The sequence below is a fragment of the Lithobates pipiens genome, unplaced genomic scaffold (assembly GCF_037356315.1).
Source record: "Lithobates pipiens isolate NorthernLeopardFrog02 unplaced genomic scaffold, aLitPip1_a1.2 Scaffold_157, whole genome shotgun sequence".
NCBI lineage: Eukaryota > Metazoa > Chordata > Amphibia > Anura > Ranidae > Lithobates > Lithobates pipiens.
The window spans coordinates 4,369,118-4,387,363 of NW_027507746.1; the positions used below are offsets into that span (position 1 = coordinate 4,369,118).

The following is an 18,246-nucleotide window of genomic DNA, read 5'->3' on the forward strand; positions in this document are numbered from 1 at the left end:
ATTAGGGGAATAATTGTGGTGAGGCGTTGTGCAAGGAGTTTAGCATAAAGTTTAGTATCTGTGTTGAGGAGCGAAATTGGTCTGTAGTTGGTGGGGATGTCAGTGGGTTTTCCTGGTTTAGGGATGGTGACTACTAATGCATCTAGGGACTCTTTGGGGATATTACCAGTACTCGTGAATTGGTTATATGTATTGCAGAGGTGAGGCACTAGGAGGTCGGGAAATCATTTGTAATATTCATTGGGGAGTCCATCAGGACCTGGGGCTTTGTGATGCAGGAACTTTTTAATAAACGTGTGGATCTCTGTGGTTGAGAAAGGTTCCACAAGAAGGTTGAGCTGTTCTTGAGAAATAGAAGGCAGAGATATAGAGGATAGAAACTGCTCAACAGCTATTTGTTTGGGAGGGGGGGCAGGTTCTGTCTCGGTGAGGTTGTAAAGTTTGGCATAAAAACTACTAAATTAATTTCCTATATCTAGTGGGTTAGTTATGTGTTTGTCTTGGGAGCTTGTAAGAAAGGGGATTTTTTTTATTGGAGAGCTGTCTCCTAAGTTGTTTAGCCATGAAGGCACCAGGTTTATTGGCAGAGGTATAGGTTTGTAATTTAAACCGTTTAATGTAATAGTCAAAAAAAATTAAGATGGTTGCTAAGTTGGTATCTAAGCAATTTTAGTTCTGAATATCTGGCTTTTGAGGGAGATGTTTTATTACTTGTTTCTAGAGTTCGAATTTGGTTTAGGAGGGTCTCTGTGATAAGGGATTGATTATTTTTGGATTGAACACCCAGGTTAATGTATAGACCTCGTAGGCAGGCTTTGTGGGCGTTCCAGGTGATAGCATGATCAGTTACAGAACCTACATTATACCGAAAATAATTCTCAATCTCAGATTTTATTTGGGTCAAATTTGGGATTGTTGAGAAGAGAGGTGTTCAGTCTCCAAATTGTGTGTCTGGGAGTCTGGGAAAGAGGGGCTAGTTTGATCGTGACCGTTGCATGGTCAGACCAGGAAATTGTTCCAATTTTGGCATCAGTAATGAATTGTAGAAGGTATTTATCTGTGACAAAAAGGTCTATCCAAGAATAAGAGAGGTGAGTGGGAGATAAGAAGGTGTACTCTCTTTCCATATCATAAAGGCATCTCCATGGATCAAATAGATCTTCTCTTTTGAGTAGGGCAGAGAGTGCAGAGGTCCTACGACCTGTTGTGTTTGCGGTGTCTAGGTCTGGGTTGACAACCTCATTAAAGTCTCCACATATTATCAAGGGCGAGGATCTGTAAGATTCTAGTTTGATGAAGAGGGCTGTGTAAAAATTTTTACGGGCTGTATTGGGAGCATAAATATTAACTATAGTAACATGGCAGTTATCAATTGTGGTGGAGAGGATTAGGTATCTGCCATCCTGATCAGCTTCAGTGTGGTGTAATAAAAAATTTACTCTGTTGCTTATGGCAATCATCACCCCTCATTTCTTGAGGGGGCACTAGCAAAGAAAGAATGAGGATAGTTTTTGTGACTACATACGGGCTGTTTGAGATTCGAAAAAATGTGTCTCTTGTACGCAGAGACAGGGCTGGTGCAAGGATCGTTGACACCCTAGGCGAAAACCTAATTTTGCTGCCCCCACCCCCCCGGCTGCGCCCATGACTCCACCTTACCCTGCCCTTGCTACACATGACCTATCTGACCCCTACACTGACCCCCTGACACATAAACTAATCCACCTGACTCCTACTTCCTGCACTACTCACATCACACTGACCCCTACACCGACCCACCTGGCACCTACGCTGACACCTACACTGACCATCACGCTGACACCTACACATACCCTGAAAACACATACCCTGACACATACAATGGCACTGACGCATACACTGAGGCATACACTGACATGACACATACACTGACACGACACATTACACTGACACGACACATTACACTGACATGACACATCACACTGACACATCACACTGGCATGACACATACACTGACACATCACACTGGCATGACACATACACTGACACATCACACTGGCATGACACATACACTGACACTGGCATGACACATACACAGACACATCACACTGTCATGACACATACACAGACATCACACTGACATGACACAGACACATCACATACACTGACACTGGCATGACACATACACAGACACATCACACTGGCATGACACATACACAGACACATCACACTGGCATGACACATACACAGACACATCACACTGGCATGACACATACACAGACACATCACACTGGCATGACACATACACAGACACATCACACTGGCATGACACATACACATACACATCACACTGGCATGACACATACACAGACACATCACACTGACATGACACATACACAGACACATTACACTGGCATGACACATACACAGACACATCACACTGACATGACACATACACAGACACAGACACATTACACTGACATGACACATACACTGACACATTACACTGACATGACACATACACTGACACGACACATACACAGACACATCACACTGACATGACACATACACTGGCATGACACATACACTGACACTGGCATGACACATACACAGACACATCACACTGACATGACACAGACACATCACACTGACATGACACATACACAGACACATCACACTGACATGACACAGACACATCACACTGACATGACACATATACTGACACTGACATGACACATACACAGACACATCACACTGACATGACACATACACATCACACTGACATGACACATATACTGACACTGACATGACACATACACAGACACATCACACTGACATGACACATACACAGACACATCACACTGACATGACACATACACTGACACATTACACTGGCATGACACATACACAGACACATTACACTGGCATGACACATACACAGACACATCACACTGACATGACACATACACAGACACATCACACTGACATGACACATACACAGACACATCACACTGACATGACACATACACTGACACATTACACTGGCAGGACACATACACAGACACATCACACTGACATGACACATACACAGACACATCACACTGACATGACACATACACAGACACATCACACTGACATGACACATACACTGACACATTACACTGGCATGACACATACACATCACACTGACATGACACATACACAGACACACCACACTGACATGACACTGACACACATCACACTGACCTACCTGACTCCTACTTCCTGCATTACTCACACACAAACCCCCTCCATACAGCTCAATGGATCCATTCTCCTCCTTACCTCTGCTCTTTGATGCTTCCTTCAGCGACCATCATCCGGGCCTCTCCGACTCCTCCGCACTGCCAGGGCCGTCCACCCGCTCCGCCGGGGCCACACCAGCGCCGCCATCCATCCGCTCCACCGGGGCCACACCAGCGCCGCCATCCATCCGCTCCGCCGGGGCCACGCCAGCGCCGCCATCCATCCGCTCCGCCGGGGCCACACCAGCGCCGTCCACCCGCTCCGCCGGGGCCACACCAGCGCCATCCATCCGCTCCGCCTCCATCATATTCCCGCCGGGACCAGGCCAGGCAGCGCCGTCAACCCAGCTCCATGCAGGAGGTCAGCTGACCGACCTCTCGAAGCTGAGCCCCGCCCCTCCGCTGCACTCACACAGACACACAGCGCCGCTCCAGAGGGACAGGCTGGAGCAAAGGAGTCCCGGGGCGGCGCTGTGAGATGACTACGGTGGGGGCGCTCAGCGGGAAACATGGGGGATTGGTGGCGCTGGTGGAACACCACAGGGGGGGCGAGAGAGCAGAAGAGGAGCTCACACTGGGCAGAGGCCGTAGTTGCGCCCTAGGTGGTAGTGCGCCCTAGGCGACTGCCTACTTCGCCTAGTGGTAGCGCCGTCCCTGCGCAGAGAACATCTGCCTGCTGGGCTAGGGCTTCTTTCCAGAGCAAATTTCATTTGAAAGGTGAGTTTAAGCCTTTTACATTTATGAAGGTTAGAGTAAGGGCCATAGTGGCAAAGAGGGCGAGGTAAAGTACGGAGATGGAAAGAGACTACTGCTTTTGTCTGAGAGCAACAGGTGTCAAAAATGCAGTGGTTGCACAGGCTAACGATTGATAGTACAAGGAATGCTGTCCAAAATAAACAAGCTTAACAGAAAAATAAAACAATTATGCAGTAGCAACAACACAAAACCAGTGTGCTTAGTACACTTTAACCTGGGGGGTGATAAAGGGTGGTAAATATAGGCCTTATCCAAGCTAGATTCAGGTAGCTGAGGGAACTGAGGTGGGCATTAATCAACACTTTCCAGTATTGGAGTTCGCCTTTGCTGAGTTAGGAGGAGTGCGGGGGGAGGGTTATTTTGTTCTACATCCCCAGGGGGTATAGGGAGGAGACCCCAATTTGTCAGTTTTTTGTACCCTTCTTTTGGCGTAAGGATTGGCACCATTTGTTGCTGGTGTAAAACCAGCAGCTTAGTTGGGAAGCCCCATCTGTAGATAATTTTCTTCTGTTGGAGAATAGAAGTAATGGGGCTAAAAGCTCTGCGCATTTCCATCGTTGCTGGAGATAAATCAGTGAAGAGCTTTAGGTTGGTATAGGGAGCTGGGAGAGGTTTGATTGTTCTGGCGGCAGTTAGGATTTGTTCCTTAACGTGGAAAAAATTAACACGGGCCAGAACATCTCTAGGGACGTCGTCTGAGAAGTGTGACGGTTTTGCAATTCTATGAGCTCGGTCTATGAGCGCTTCACGGACATTAATGCAGGGGAGCAAAGAGGTGATAAGTTGTTGCAGGTAGGGGGTTAATTTGTTTGGCTTGATCAACTCCAGAATGCCCCTAAAGCTTCATTTTGATGCTGTAGATTTCTTCTGTGTGGTGATCATGTGCGTCTAGGAGCTCATTGTGTGCCTTAGAATAGTCCTGCAAATTTTCCTCCAACGCATCTGTTCTTTCCTCCAGACAATAAATCCTGTCATGGATCTGGGACATGGAATGTTGCAGCTCTCTGTGCAAATCCTGTTGTAATGTAAGAAGCATTGATTTTAACATTGCTTCTGTGACCGTATTGTCAGTGACAGGGATAGCTGCCAGAGAGGGGTCCTGCTGAGTGTTCTGTGTACCTGCCACTACTGAAGACCATAGCTGCTTCTTAGCTTGGGGCTTCTTGTTGGGGGAGCTAACAGGGGAGGTAGCCAACCTCTTACCTCTGTCCAACTGCTGTCCTGTGATGGCATCTTCTGGGGGAGGAAGAGTGTCCATGCTGTCTCTCCTGTTCAGCATTGGTGGATCAGCGGTGTGCTGTGGCGGTGCAGAAGAGGTTTCTGAGGTGGAGGCTGGGCCAGAATGACTCGTGTCGCAGAGGGAAGCTCCATCTTGATGAGACTGCTTGGCCGCGGCTGGCGGATAAAAATCTGTCAGACGGCGTGGGGGGCGGGCGGGTTGTATCACGCCTCTTCATGCCCTGAGGTGTCCCTGAGTCTTCCCTGGTCTGTGGAGGCGAGGAGCAGGGAGGAAAGTTGCGGCAGGTTGCTGGAATCCGGCCGTGGATCAGGAGTGCGGGCTCCAGGATTCCATCCCTGTCCGCGGCAGGCCACGCCCCCACAATAAATTGTTTTTAATGGCCATGTAGGGGAAAGACACCCCCCAGTTAGGATCTACGGGTTCCCCATCCAACATCTTAACATTTTCCCTGGCTCTCATGAGGGTGGCATCTCGCAGTTGCTCGGTACGGAAATCATCTCTCCTGACCTCTAAGTCGGGTACCACATTATGGCTACTCTTAATGTCAGGGTCAGAGGGGGTCTCCTGTTTGTTACCCTCAGGCTGAGAGATAGCTTCTAGGTCCTCAAGCTCCCCAGCCATGACAGGGAAAGGAAGAGGATCTCTGGCTTCCTCAATCCCACCAACAGCTACCCCTTCCCTTTGGCAAAAAGGTTCTGGTGAGAGTTCCGGTGCTTCTCCAGCAGGGGGAGCTCCATCTACCAGCCTCCCTTTGCTCTCCCATATCTTCCAAAAATGGGGAAAATCTCTCCCCACTAAAGCTTCATGAATCAGTGAAGGTACCACCCCCACTGAATGTGTTACACTGCCCCAGGGGGTATCAACCTCAACCACCCCTGTCTGGTAGTCCCAAGTGTCCCCATGGATGCAAATTATGCCAATAGTACTGGGTTGTAGTTTTGTGGGGTTCACACAATCATTCCTGACTAGGGTCACCACACTACCAGAGTCTAGCAAGGCTGTGATTGGCTTTCCATCCACTGAAATAACACACATCTGTTTTTCAATGCGACTCTGACATGATGCAGTACATGCGACCTGTGCAAAGAGAAAAATGCGTCTTTTCATAAAAGCATAATCACATTGCATAGGTTCACCATCTATAGGACAGTTTGCAGCAATATGCCCTAATGCATGGCACCGGAAACACTGCATGTGGCCTACTCCCAGACCTCTTAACGGCCCTAGAGACCTTCCTGGCTTCTTTGGCCAGTCTCCTGGTCCAGGACCCACAGTCTCATCAGTTGTAACAGTCTTATCCATCTTCCCCATGCTCTTGAACCCCGGAACAGTCTTACCAGAACTGCTGGGTGACCTTGCACGCCTAGAGACACCAAAGTGGGGCGTAGATGGGTTCACAAAATCCTCCGTGGCAGTGTACCTTTCCACTAGTTCCACCAACTGGGTTGCAGTTTTGGGGTCCCCCTGTCTGACCCACTTCCTCAGGGCAGCAGGGAGCGCACGCAGGTATCGGCTAGTTCCTGGTGAGGTGGAGCAGGTCAAACATTTGTGAACGGGGTGGCTTGCTGCTGGAGTAGGACCACTGATGCACACGCTGGGCCCGAACTGCTATGATGACACCCAAGCATGCGAGTATTTCTGTCTTTAGAGTCTCATAGTCCTGGGTTCTACCAGCACAGGCGGTGAGGGCCCCTTCTTTAGTTTGATTAGAGCCTCTGCGAACTGCCGGTTCATTTCCTGTTAGGCCACTTGTTGTGCTGCAGTGACCACCTGTTGTGCTGCAGCGGCCTCTGTGACTTGGCGGTTCATCTCCTGCTGGGCAACATGTTGTGCTGCAGCAGCCTCTGTGACTTGGCGGTTGGTGTTCCGCTGAGCTGCATTGGCCTGTATCATTTCCATCTTCAAAAAAAATGCCCGCTGAATTCACCATGTGTGGGGAAATTAGCTCGTGGGGATTGCCTTTTCTGAAGGACAGTCAGCAAACAGGCACTTTCTTAAAAATCTGGCAGATGCCAGGTTTATTTGCAGGAGGTTTGCAAAATAAAACAAAAAAGTAAAGTAAATCCTTGCCATCCGGCACTAACTAAACAAACAACCTCCTCTCTATACAGTGGGGGGCTGGTCCCTGCCACCCACAAAACAGGCAGAAAAGCAAACCTCTTATGCCTCGTACAAACGATCAAACAATCCGGTGGAAAATTCCGGCGGACTGAAGTCCACCGGACAATCCCCCCGTGTGTAGGCTCCGGCTGACTTTTTTTACCCAAAAGTCCGGCGGACTAAGAAAGTATTTTTGCACTCCAATCTGTCCGCCGGACTCTCATTTCGGTGAACAATCCGGCCGTGTGTGTGCCAGTCCGCCGTACTTTTGAAATGAACGGACTTTTCCCGCTCAGAGAAAAGTCTGCTCATTTTGAGCGCGTCTCCAGGTAGCCAGGGCCAGCGAAGGAGGCGTCGCTGGCCCCGTCACCTGGTATGGACTTAAAGGGGAACCCCTACGCCGGAAAATTGGCGTGGGGGTCCCCCCTAGGTCCATATCAGACCCTTATCCGAGCACGCTACCCGGCCGGCCAGGAAAGGGGGTGGGGACGAGCGAGTGCCCCCCCCTCCTGAGCCGTACCAGGCCACGTGCCCTCAACATGGGGGGTGCCTTGGGGTAGGGGGGGCCGCGCGGCGGGGACATCATCCGGCGATGTCCCTATATAAGTCGCCGCGTCCCTGTCATTCTGAGCAGAGACAGCGACAAGGCAACATCTGAAGAGAAGAAGAGAAGAACAGAAGACGGCAACAGCGGCGAGAGAAGACTGGGCCACCGCTTAAAAAAGAGCTAGAAGAAGGCGCGGTGGCCCGGCAAGAAGAACCAAAGAGGGGGACAAGACCCCCAAAGAGGGGGACAAGACCCCCGAAGTCGGAAGAAGAGGGCGGCGGCGAAGAAGAAAGCTGGGCTCCTCCGCTAGTAAAAGAGCTAGCAGAAGATAGCAGAGGAGTCCGGCGAGAAGACCCCCAAAGACGGACAGAAGACCACTGGAGCTGTGCAATAAACTATTTTAACTCTTGTGTGTTGTGTTTTTTTTTTTAAAGGTGAATGGGTAGGGGTACTTTGTACTCCATACTCATTCACATAGGGTGGGGGGCCGGTATCCGGGGGCCCCCTTATTAAAGGGGGCTCCCGGATTCCGATAAGTCCCCTGCCTGCAGACCCCGACAACCAACGGCCAGGGTTGACGGGAAGAGGCCCTTGTCCTCATCAACATTGGGACAAGGTGCTTTGGGGTGGGGGGCCGCGCGGCCCCCCTACCCCAAGGCACCCCCCATGTTGAGGGCAGGCGGCCTGGTACGGCTCAGGAGGGGGGTCGCTCACTCATCCCCACCCCCTCTCCTGGCCGGCCGGGTAGCGTACTCGGATAAGGGTCTGATATGGACCTAGGAGGGACCCCCACGCCAATTTTTTGGCGTAGGGGTTCCCCTTTAAGTCCATACCAGGTGACGGGGCCAGAGACGCCACCTTCACTGGCCCCGGCTACCTGGAGACACGCTCAAAATGAGCGGACTTTCCGCCACATGTGTGGGCGAGTCCGTTCATTTCAAAAGTACGGCGGATAATCCGGCGGACTTAGTACGCCGTATTAGTCTGCTGAAAAAGTGTCGTGTGTGGGCAAGTAGCTCCTTCGGAAAGTCTGGCGGATAGTCTGCTACGTGTGTACGCGGCATTAGTCTAACAGCCAGAGCTCCTCTCACTCAGGTTCCTTTCTGAGTCTCAAAACCAGAGCCCTGCTGTGCTCTGTTCCTGGATATTTAAAGTCCAGCTGACTATGGACACCAGTGGACCCAAACATCCAGACCGGAACCCAGCCTGCCACAGAGGCTGGAGAAACCGGGCCGGATTCTGGTTCAGTCCCTTACAATGGAACAAATGCGAGGTGAAATGTACCTATTGTCGTGTATCTCACCTCGCATACCATCATAATATATATACCTGCCCAGCCACTTGCATGAAACTCAGGTGGGGAGAGAGGGATCTATTGATGTTACATAGTCCACACCGTTCATCACAGGGCTCTAGAATTCTTCCAGATGACCAAGCGGATAGCTTGGCAAAAAGACAAAAAGTCAATAAAAATAGAAACTCGGAAATACCATAGGAGAGAGTATTATCTTCTATTAATGAGGTCCCCTCTGGATAAATGGGTGATTTAGTCAAAGACTTTAAAAAAAAAAACTAGATGTTCAAAAAAACTCGTTATTTACCTGAGGTGTGGCTGAAGAGTGAAATGGTCCTAAGTCTCTGCCCATACAGCATGAGAAAGTAGCTGGACTGACACCGTGCTTTATACATGGGAGGGAGAGCCTTTGACCAATCATGAACACAAGCATCTGATGGCATCTCTGAAATGTGGATTCCATACTTTCCATCTTTTGTGACCTCCTCTCTAGGAATGCGGGATTTTCGGTATATGCTTCTTGCTATACGTGTGTTGTATGTTTATTGCTTAAATCATTCAATGATCGATCAACTTTAAGACACAAGTGAATATGTAGGCTATTTTGTAGATTCATATTTACACTTATACCCCTTGAATTGCTAATTTACTGGTTCACCTGGGGAGTTCTCCATCTTAAATCCCCTGTTTTTCCTGTGTATTTTCCTTGTGGATACTGATGCTTGTGTCCCCTGTGGTTTCTCTTTTCCTTTATTGTTCCGGTCAGTGAGCTTGGTTTTCTTGGTGCATGCCCAATGAGTTCCTCACTCAGCGCACGGGGGGCCGTCCACATTGCAGGGACATGTATGGCCTCTGTCTCCACTGGAGCTAGATGACCAGATTCCCTTCCAGGTTGCCTCGCTCCTGTACATGACCAGCAGGAGGGGGATGCGGGACAACGTCACCTCCATGCTACTTCCGGCACTCGTGGCCGGTATTGGTGACGTCATTACGTCACGTCCGGCGATTCTCCATGCCGGATGCCATCCCTCTTCACCACACTATCGCAAAGGCGTGTTTGAAGGTGCTGTTCGCATGCCACCATCTTGTGGGGCGCCCAGAAAGCCCCACCCCTCCCTATACTTGTGTTCATGATTGGTCAAATGCTCTCCCTCCCATGTATAAAGCATGGGGTCAGTCCAGCTACTTTCTCATGCTGTATGGGTAGAGAGACTTAGGACCATTTCACTCTTCTTCACACCTCAGGTAAATATCTTTTTTTTACATCTAGTTTTCAAAAAAAGCCTTTGACCCGATCACTCATTTATCCAGAGGGGATCTCATTAATAGAAGATATCACTCTCCCCCTCTGGTATTTCTGAGTTTCTATTTTTATTAAATTTTTGTCTTTTTGTCTTGCTTTCTCTTTTTCCATACCAGATTGCCGGCTATCCGCTTGGTCATCTGGGAGCATTCTAGAGCCCTGTGATGAACGGTGTGGACTGTGTAACATCAATAGGTCCCTCTCGCCCCACCTGAGTTTCATGCAAGTGGCTGGGCAAGTGTGTGTATATATATATATATATATATATATATATATATATATATATATATATATATATACACAGATATACTATATATTGTCATACATATGTCATATATGCTACCATTATCCATGTTTTTTACATGGATGTGGCCTATATGTACCTGTCATGTATACGGACACCCATATACATTATATTTTGAGCTGTCTTTTTATAGACTTTGGTTCCATACATTAGACCAAATAATCTTTTTCTTTTCCTCCACAGTGACAATTGTCACTCCAGGACACACAAGGGGGACCCCCAATGAGGCTATTTTAGGGCACCCTTTGTGAGGGAATACATTTTGGCTCAGATGCACCTTGGACAGTGTCTCTTTCTCGCTGGACTGAAACTGGTTGGGCTCATAACTGCAGCATGTCTTTAGTATCTCTTTTTACATTGGATGCAAGATACCTTGAATGCTTCTACAGTTTGCATGGTTAGTGCATTTACAATTGTGATATATTATAAGGAATGTTGTGATATTATGCATGTCCATTATGGTGTTGCATTATATATTCTTATTCATACATACTCTTTTTATCAATTGTAGACATATATACGTCCTGTTGTAAATGCACTCCCCTGAAGAAGAGAAATTATATTGCAGACTTGAAACGCGTTGGCTATTTTTGTTGTCCTCATTGTATTTCAACATATCAACTGTGGTTGTCAACTGTTATACAAATTGTGTAAATTCTGTATCAGCATCCAGCATACTTCATGTATTGTATATATGTGACTACCCTTAACTTTAATCAATTAAAGCTTTACATATCTGTGTAATCCTGTGTGACCCTGTAGCTGTTCACTGTCCTTTCAAAGTCCCACCTAGAGGAAAACTGTTTTTAAACTATTCATTTTAGGGAGTTGGGTCAGTGCAGTCCCTTCATTGTAACAATTAGCACCATTTTCAAATCTTTTCCTAATAAATGTGACTCAAGTCGCAGCAACAACGAAAAAGGATCCTGCAATACTTTTCTGTGACTTTAGTGTGATTTGAGTGCCATAGACCACAATGTTAAATCACAAAATCACAAACAAGTCACAAATAAACTGCTCGCAAATTGCACAACTTTGGGATCACAACAGTCTGAACTGAGCTCATGTTCTGCAGTGGGCCCCCTTCCTGCCATCTTGGCCCCCCTACAGTGGCAGAATGCCAGGGCAACCTTTGCAACCCTGGTAGTTCCACCCTGGGCTGGTGCAAGGATTTTTGACACCCTAGGTGAAACCTCATTTTGCTGCATCCCCCTTGGCTCCAATTCAGCCCCTTTGCCCTGCCTATGTATACCCCACTTTTTTTATGAAGCACCCATTAAATGCAGCCTTGCCAGTGCCCAACAATGTAGCCTACTAGTGTCCATCAATGAATGTTTGCTTGCTTCCATTCATTTTGGAGTCGGGACACAGACACAGTCTTCCGCCACCGTTGCACCTCTGACACTACGTGTGAATGCCTGCTGATGCTGAGACTTAGTTGTTTGTTGCAGAGAGAAGAGAGTAGGAAGGAACAGCAGTGATTGTGCGCCCCTAGGAGGCTGCCTAGTTTGCCTAGTGTTTAAACAGGCCCTGGACTTCCACAACTGATCCAAACTACAATAAAACAAAATGTTCATCCAGAAAAGATTTCATATCCGACGTAGATGTCCTACTAACCTGATAATCTGTTGTCATGTGTCATCTTCTTCAGTTTGGCTGGAAATAAGATTAGGGAAGTGATTAGTCCTGACAAACCTCTGAAATGTATAAAATAATAACTAAGAGATAAAGGAAGGCCCGTAGATGTGGTGTATCTAGATAAAGGAAGGCTCATAGACGTGGTGTATCTAGATAAAGGAAGGCCCATAGACGTGGTGTATCTAGATAAAGGAAGGCCCGTAGATGTGGTGTATCTATATAAAGGAAGGCCCGTAGATGTGGTGTATCTGGATAAAGGAAGGCCCGTAGATGTGGTGTATGTAGATAAAGGAAGGCTCGTAGACGTGTTGTATATAGATAAAGGAAGGCCCGTAGACGTGGTGTATCTAGATAAAGGAAGGCCCGTAGACGTGGTGTATCTAGATAAAGGAAGGCCCGTAGACATGGTGTAGCTAGATAAAGGAAGGCCCATAGACCTGGTGTATCTAGATAAAGGAAGGCCAGTAGACGTGGTGTATCTGGATAAAGGAAGGCCCGTAGACGTGGTGTATCTGGATAAAGGAAGGCCCGTAGATGTGGTGTATCTGGATAAAGGAAGGCCCGTAGATGTGGTGTATCTGGATAAAGGAAGGCCTGTAGACGTGGTGTATCTAGATAAAGGAAGGCCCGTAGACGTGGTGTATCTAGATAAAGGAAGGCCCGTAGACGTGGTGTATCTAGATAAAGGAAGGCCGGTAGACATGGTGTATCTGGATTTTGCAAAAGCATTTGACACAGTTCCCCATGAACATTTACTGTACAAAGTAAGGTCCGTTGGCATGGACCATAGGGTGAGTACATGGATTGAAAACTGTCTACAAGGGCGAGTTCAGAGGATGGTGATAAATGGGGAGTACTCTGAATGGTTGGGGGTGGGTAGTGGGGTCCCCCAGAGTTCTGTGCTGGGACCAATCCTATTTAATTTGTTCATAAATTACCTGGAGGATGGGGGAAACAGTTCAATCTCTGTATTTGATGATACTAAGCTAAGCAGGGCAATAACTCCTCTGCAGGATGTGGAAACATTGCAAGTAGATCTGAACAAATTAATGGGGGAGGGGCAACTACATGGCAAATGAGGTTCAATGTAGAAAAATGTAAAATAATGCATTTGGGTGGCAAAATCTGAATGCAATCTATAGACTGGGGGGAGAACCTCTGGGGGGATCTAGGATGGAGAAGGACCTGGGGGTTCTAGTAGATGATGCGCTCAGCAATGCCAAGCTGCTGCTAACAAAGCAAACAGAATATTGGCATTCAAAGGGGATCAACTCCAGAGATAAAATGATAATTATCCCGCTCTACAAGACTCTGGTCCGGCCGCACCTGGAGTATACTGTCCAGTTCTGGGCACCAGTCCTCAGGAAGGATGTACTGGAAATGGAGCGACTACAAAGAAGGGCAACAAAGCTAATAAAGGGTCTGGAGGATATTAGTTGTGAGGAAAGGTTGTGAGCTCTGAACTTATTCTCTCTGGAGAAGAGATGCTTGAGAGGGGATATGATTTCATTATATAAATACCGGACTGGTGACCCCACAATATATAAATACCGGACTGGTGACCCCACAATAGGGAGAAAACTTTTTCATGGAAGGGAGTTTAACAAGACATGTGGTCACTCATTAAAATTAGAAGAAAAGAGGTTTAACCTTAAACTACGTAGAGGGTTCTTTACTGTAACAGCGTCATGGATATGGAATTCCCTTCCACAAGTGGTGGTCTCAACGGGGGGCATCAATAGTTTAACAAAAACTATTAGTTAAGCACCTGAACGACCGCAACATACAGGGATATAAAATGTAATACTGACATATAATCACACACATAGGTTGGACTTGATGGACTTGTATCTTTTTTCAACCTCACCTACTATGTAACTATGTAAGAGAGTTATTAGTGTAGCAGATCCTCCCAGACACCATCATCCCACCAACCCTCTGTAGATTGGAGTCTCTCCTCCTCCAGGTGATGGGGAGAGTCTTTGTCTGCCTGGTAACATCTCAGCACATTGCAGTGACATGTGTAGCACTGACCCCCAAAGGAGCTACTGGTTTGATTGGGCTTACCGTTACCTTCTTCACCTCGATTTGCATCTAGGGGTTTCCTTTGGTAGATGGCACAGACACTTTAGAGACTGATGACAAATCCACATAAAGGGATTTTTATTTGTAAAAACTTAGTTAATGAACAGTTTCTTAAAAAAGGATCAGAGGGTTAGGAGGAAAGTTCAGGTACTCTTATTGTCAAAGTCAATAATGAAGGACTTGCTTACTTTGACTGCATCTAGAGAATAGCCATTCACAACTGGATGTTCACTCAAGTTGGATAGTTCCTCTCTCACAAGGCCGAGCAGCCAACAAGGTGCTTAACTCAGGAACAAGTCTCCGCCACAGACGGTGTTGCAGAACATGTAGGAAACTAGAATTTGTAGAACATTTGTGTGGTACCAGTATCTTTCAGCCAGTTCGGCGATACCCATGAGACTGGATTCACTTAGGTCCCTCAGCCTCACCAGGCTCTTGCTAAGAAGCCAACCCGTATGTGGCCTTCTTCTGAAAAGTCCACTCCTGGATAGCTACGAAGTTGCTGGGCCTCTCCAGGACCGGAGACAGCACCGGACCACCTCGGAATCCTTTCCTTAGTTTCCTTGCCTCAGGCTAGCCAGCCTTGAGACACCCCAGGCCATAGCCTTCCCGGGGGCTGACCAGGAGGACCAGGACCATGGAGTCAGAACATACTTCTGGACCGGAACCCCGAACCACATGACAGCCACATCTTAAGTACCCTCTCCCAGAAAGCACAGTAAGAGTGACACTCCCACTGGGCTGACTCTGAGAGAAAGTAACCAGACTGTGGTTCTATGCCTTTCAGAAGAGACAGCGCCCCCTATGGCCAGGCTGAACACCTTATAGTCCAGTCAGACTGATGCTGAGGTAAAAATTTGGAACAATTATACCTAAACCAAACTGCAGTTTAGGTGTAACTTAAATTTCAAAACATATAGCGCGTGCTCTTCAGGAGCCAGCGCTACACATGTGACCATGGTGGGGGACCAGAAAAGCCCCAAATTCACAATGCAGGGATTACATGCACACCCCTAGAATCTGGAGCCTTGACTCCTCTTTCTGATGGAGGTTCAGGTGGATGCATGGGGCACAAGGCTCAGAACCCCGAGCAACAATCATGAGGGTCTCCTAGGAATACAGCTATAAATATGGAGGTTCTGTATAATAGACAAGTGGCTGTGATTGGATTGCTCTGCTCGGCATGCTGAGTGATGTCATTGTGTTATGGTGACTGACTGTCGGATAGTGTCCCCCGTCGGATAGTGTCCGCTGTGTACTGCGCATGCGCAGTACACAGGACAAGCAGATTCCAAAAATAGCCAAAGATGAATGGCGCCTGCGCCGTGAGTCCAGGTTCTAGCCCCACCATATAAAGAGCCGAGAGGAATAAAAAGAGCCGAGCGAAGCCCTCTAATATTTCCAGCCCTATGTCCACTTGGATGGTGAGGCTTGCACCTCGACTCACAGCGCAGGCACCGTTCATCTTCAGAGATTTTCCAAATCTCCTTCTTCTCCGTAACTGCGCAAGCGCTGCGCCTGTGCAGTATGGAGCGGACACTTTTCGATGGCCGGACTGTATATGTCACAACCCCGGCATCCTGGAGAAGTGTTACTCTGCTTCCCTTTTACATTGTTCCTGAACTCTGTAGACTTTTCTTTCATCCACAATTTTATACCCAAATTTATTTTATTCCATGAACTCCCTCAGTAAAGATTGTTTAACCCCTTAGTGACTGGGGGGAAAACAAATGTTAATGCCTGAACACAATTTTGCAACTTTGACCTGTGTTAGTAAATCTGTACATATCATCCCAACTACATTGTGTATCCAGGAGGATTATACCGGATTCATTTCAGGACAAATTGGGCTTCTTTTGGTAACACTGGCACAAACACTGTTAGTTGTGGTTTGTACCCCTAGTACGGCCTAAAAAACATTGCACGCATTCTGCTTTTTTATCCTATCTAAAAAAACTGACACTGATACTAATTTAGAAAATGTTTTTTTAACCACTATCTGACCGTCTCACGCTGATATACGTTGGCACTTTGAAGAGGGATATCGTTGTTATGGCAGTAGCTACCATAACCCCGGTATCCTCTTCTTCAGTGAGCAGTCCGGTTTCCAATAAAAGTGGTCTCTGTGGCAGATTCACTGCAAGATCACTTTTATCAGTGGAGGGAAAGGGCCCCCCTCCCGCCGCTCTCTGATGCCCTCCGCTGCTTACCAGAGCTGTTGGTAGTGGTGGAGGCGATCACATCCGCTCCCATGTGTGGTATGGAGCTGAATGAGGGGAAGACGGCCCCCACCCGTCCCCATACTATTGCAGGGTGGAAGCCACGTCAGAACATCACTTCCGCCCATAGCTCTTAAAGAGAAATGTTTTTTTATTGCATTTTAGTGTAGATATGAGATCTAAGGTCCTGTCATGCTCTTTTTCTATTACAAGGGATGTTTACATGCCTTGTAATAGAAAAAAAAGTGAAAATAAAAAAAAAAGAATTTTTGCTTGCACATGATTGGATGATAGAAATCAGCAGATCTTCCCCTCACATCTACAGTGACTTCACTGTCAAGTGTACTTGTAGTGAACAGTGGATTTGCTTTAGTATATAAACCCCCCACATTCAGAAGACAAAGAATACACGGGGGGTGGGCTGCACAGTGACTGATCACTTTGATTGCCAGTCAGAAACTATAACAGCAATCAGGTGACCAGAAACCCTGAGTCCCGGATCCCGATCAATAGAACAATACTAATAATATTAACAATACTGAGTGCCCCAGCACAAGGAGAGGTACCCAGATATGTGGCCCCAGGATAAAGACCCCTTTCTGTGAGGCCCCATATGTGCGTACTGTCAGTGGGAAGTGGTTCATCCAGTAGGAATCCCCTGATTGGTCACTGGCTCTCCCTGGATGACACTCCTAGTTCTTCCTCACACAGATATTGATCAGGAATTGGTAGAAAATGGTCACTATAGATGGGAACTCACCATTTTGTGCTCTCCTCTCCCGGAGGTCATTTGCAGGTCCCATCAGACCGATCAGTTCAAGGACATGAATGGTGACATCCAGAGCCCCTTCTTCTCCATATTTGTCTATAAGGAGGTCCTTGGTGGTGATCCAGTCTGCATTCTCTAGTCTTCCTCGGGGGATGGGACGTGTATCTCCATAGGAGAAATCAGACAATTTGTTCCTAAATCTCTTGAAGTCACTTCCTTTCAGATCCTCCAGAGAATATATGATAAGATCCCCGGGGGTTTGTTTCCTATCCTCCCCCACAGCAGGTGCCGACCCTGCAGAGAAGACAATCATTAACCATAAACATTCATCCTGATTGGTTGATTTCTGACACATGACAGCAGATGAGTCTGCACTGGCAGCCAGTAATTAGATGTGGTTTGTAGCAGAACTCCCGAACAGGGGAAATGTTTGCCCCAAACAGCGAACCCCATTAAAGTCTATGGGAGTCACTTAGTTACATAAGGTTTAGCCCATTTTGAAGGCTTATATGCAAGTTATTGGCCATAAAAGGGGTATGGGGGGTCTGGGGACTGCCCTAGGGAACATGTATCAATGAAAAAAACAAAAAAAACAATCATTTTTTTTTCAGAAGCAGTAATTTAATGATGCTTAAAGTGCAACAATAAAAATGAAAAAATCCTTTAAATATTGTGCCTGGGAGGTCCCCTTAGTCTGCCGACATTTAAAAAAAAAAAAAAAAAAAAAA

General features: G+C 47.2%; 1 protein-coding gene across 1 annotated transcript in view; it reads right to left on the reverse strand.

Moving 5' to 3' along the window:
* The window catches only part of LOC143981422 (NACHT, LRR and PYD domains-containing protein 3-like), a 67,027-nt gene extending 49,154 nt beyond the window's left edge, over positions 1-17,873 (reverse strand). The window contains exons 1-2 of the mRNA XM_077479248.1: positions 17,510-17,873; positions 12,425-12,463 (exon numbers count right to left, since the gene is read on the reverse strand). Of these exons, the coding sequence (XP_077335374.1) occupies positions 12,425-12,463; positions 17,510-17,873 (403 nt within the window). The remainder of the gene's footprint in view (positions 1-12,424; positions 12,464-17,509) is intronic.
* Between the last annotated feature and the right edge of the window lie 373 nt (positions 17,874-18,246).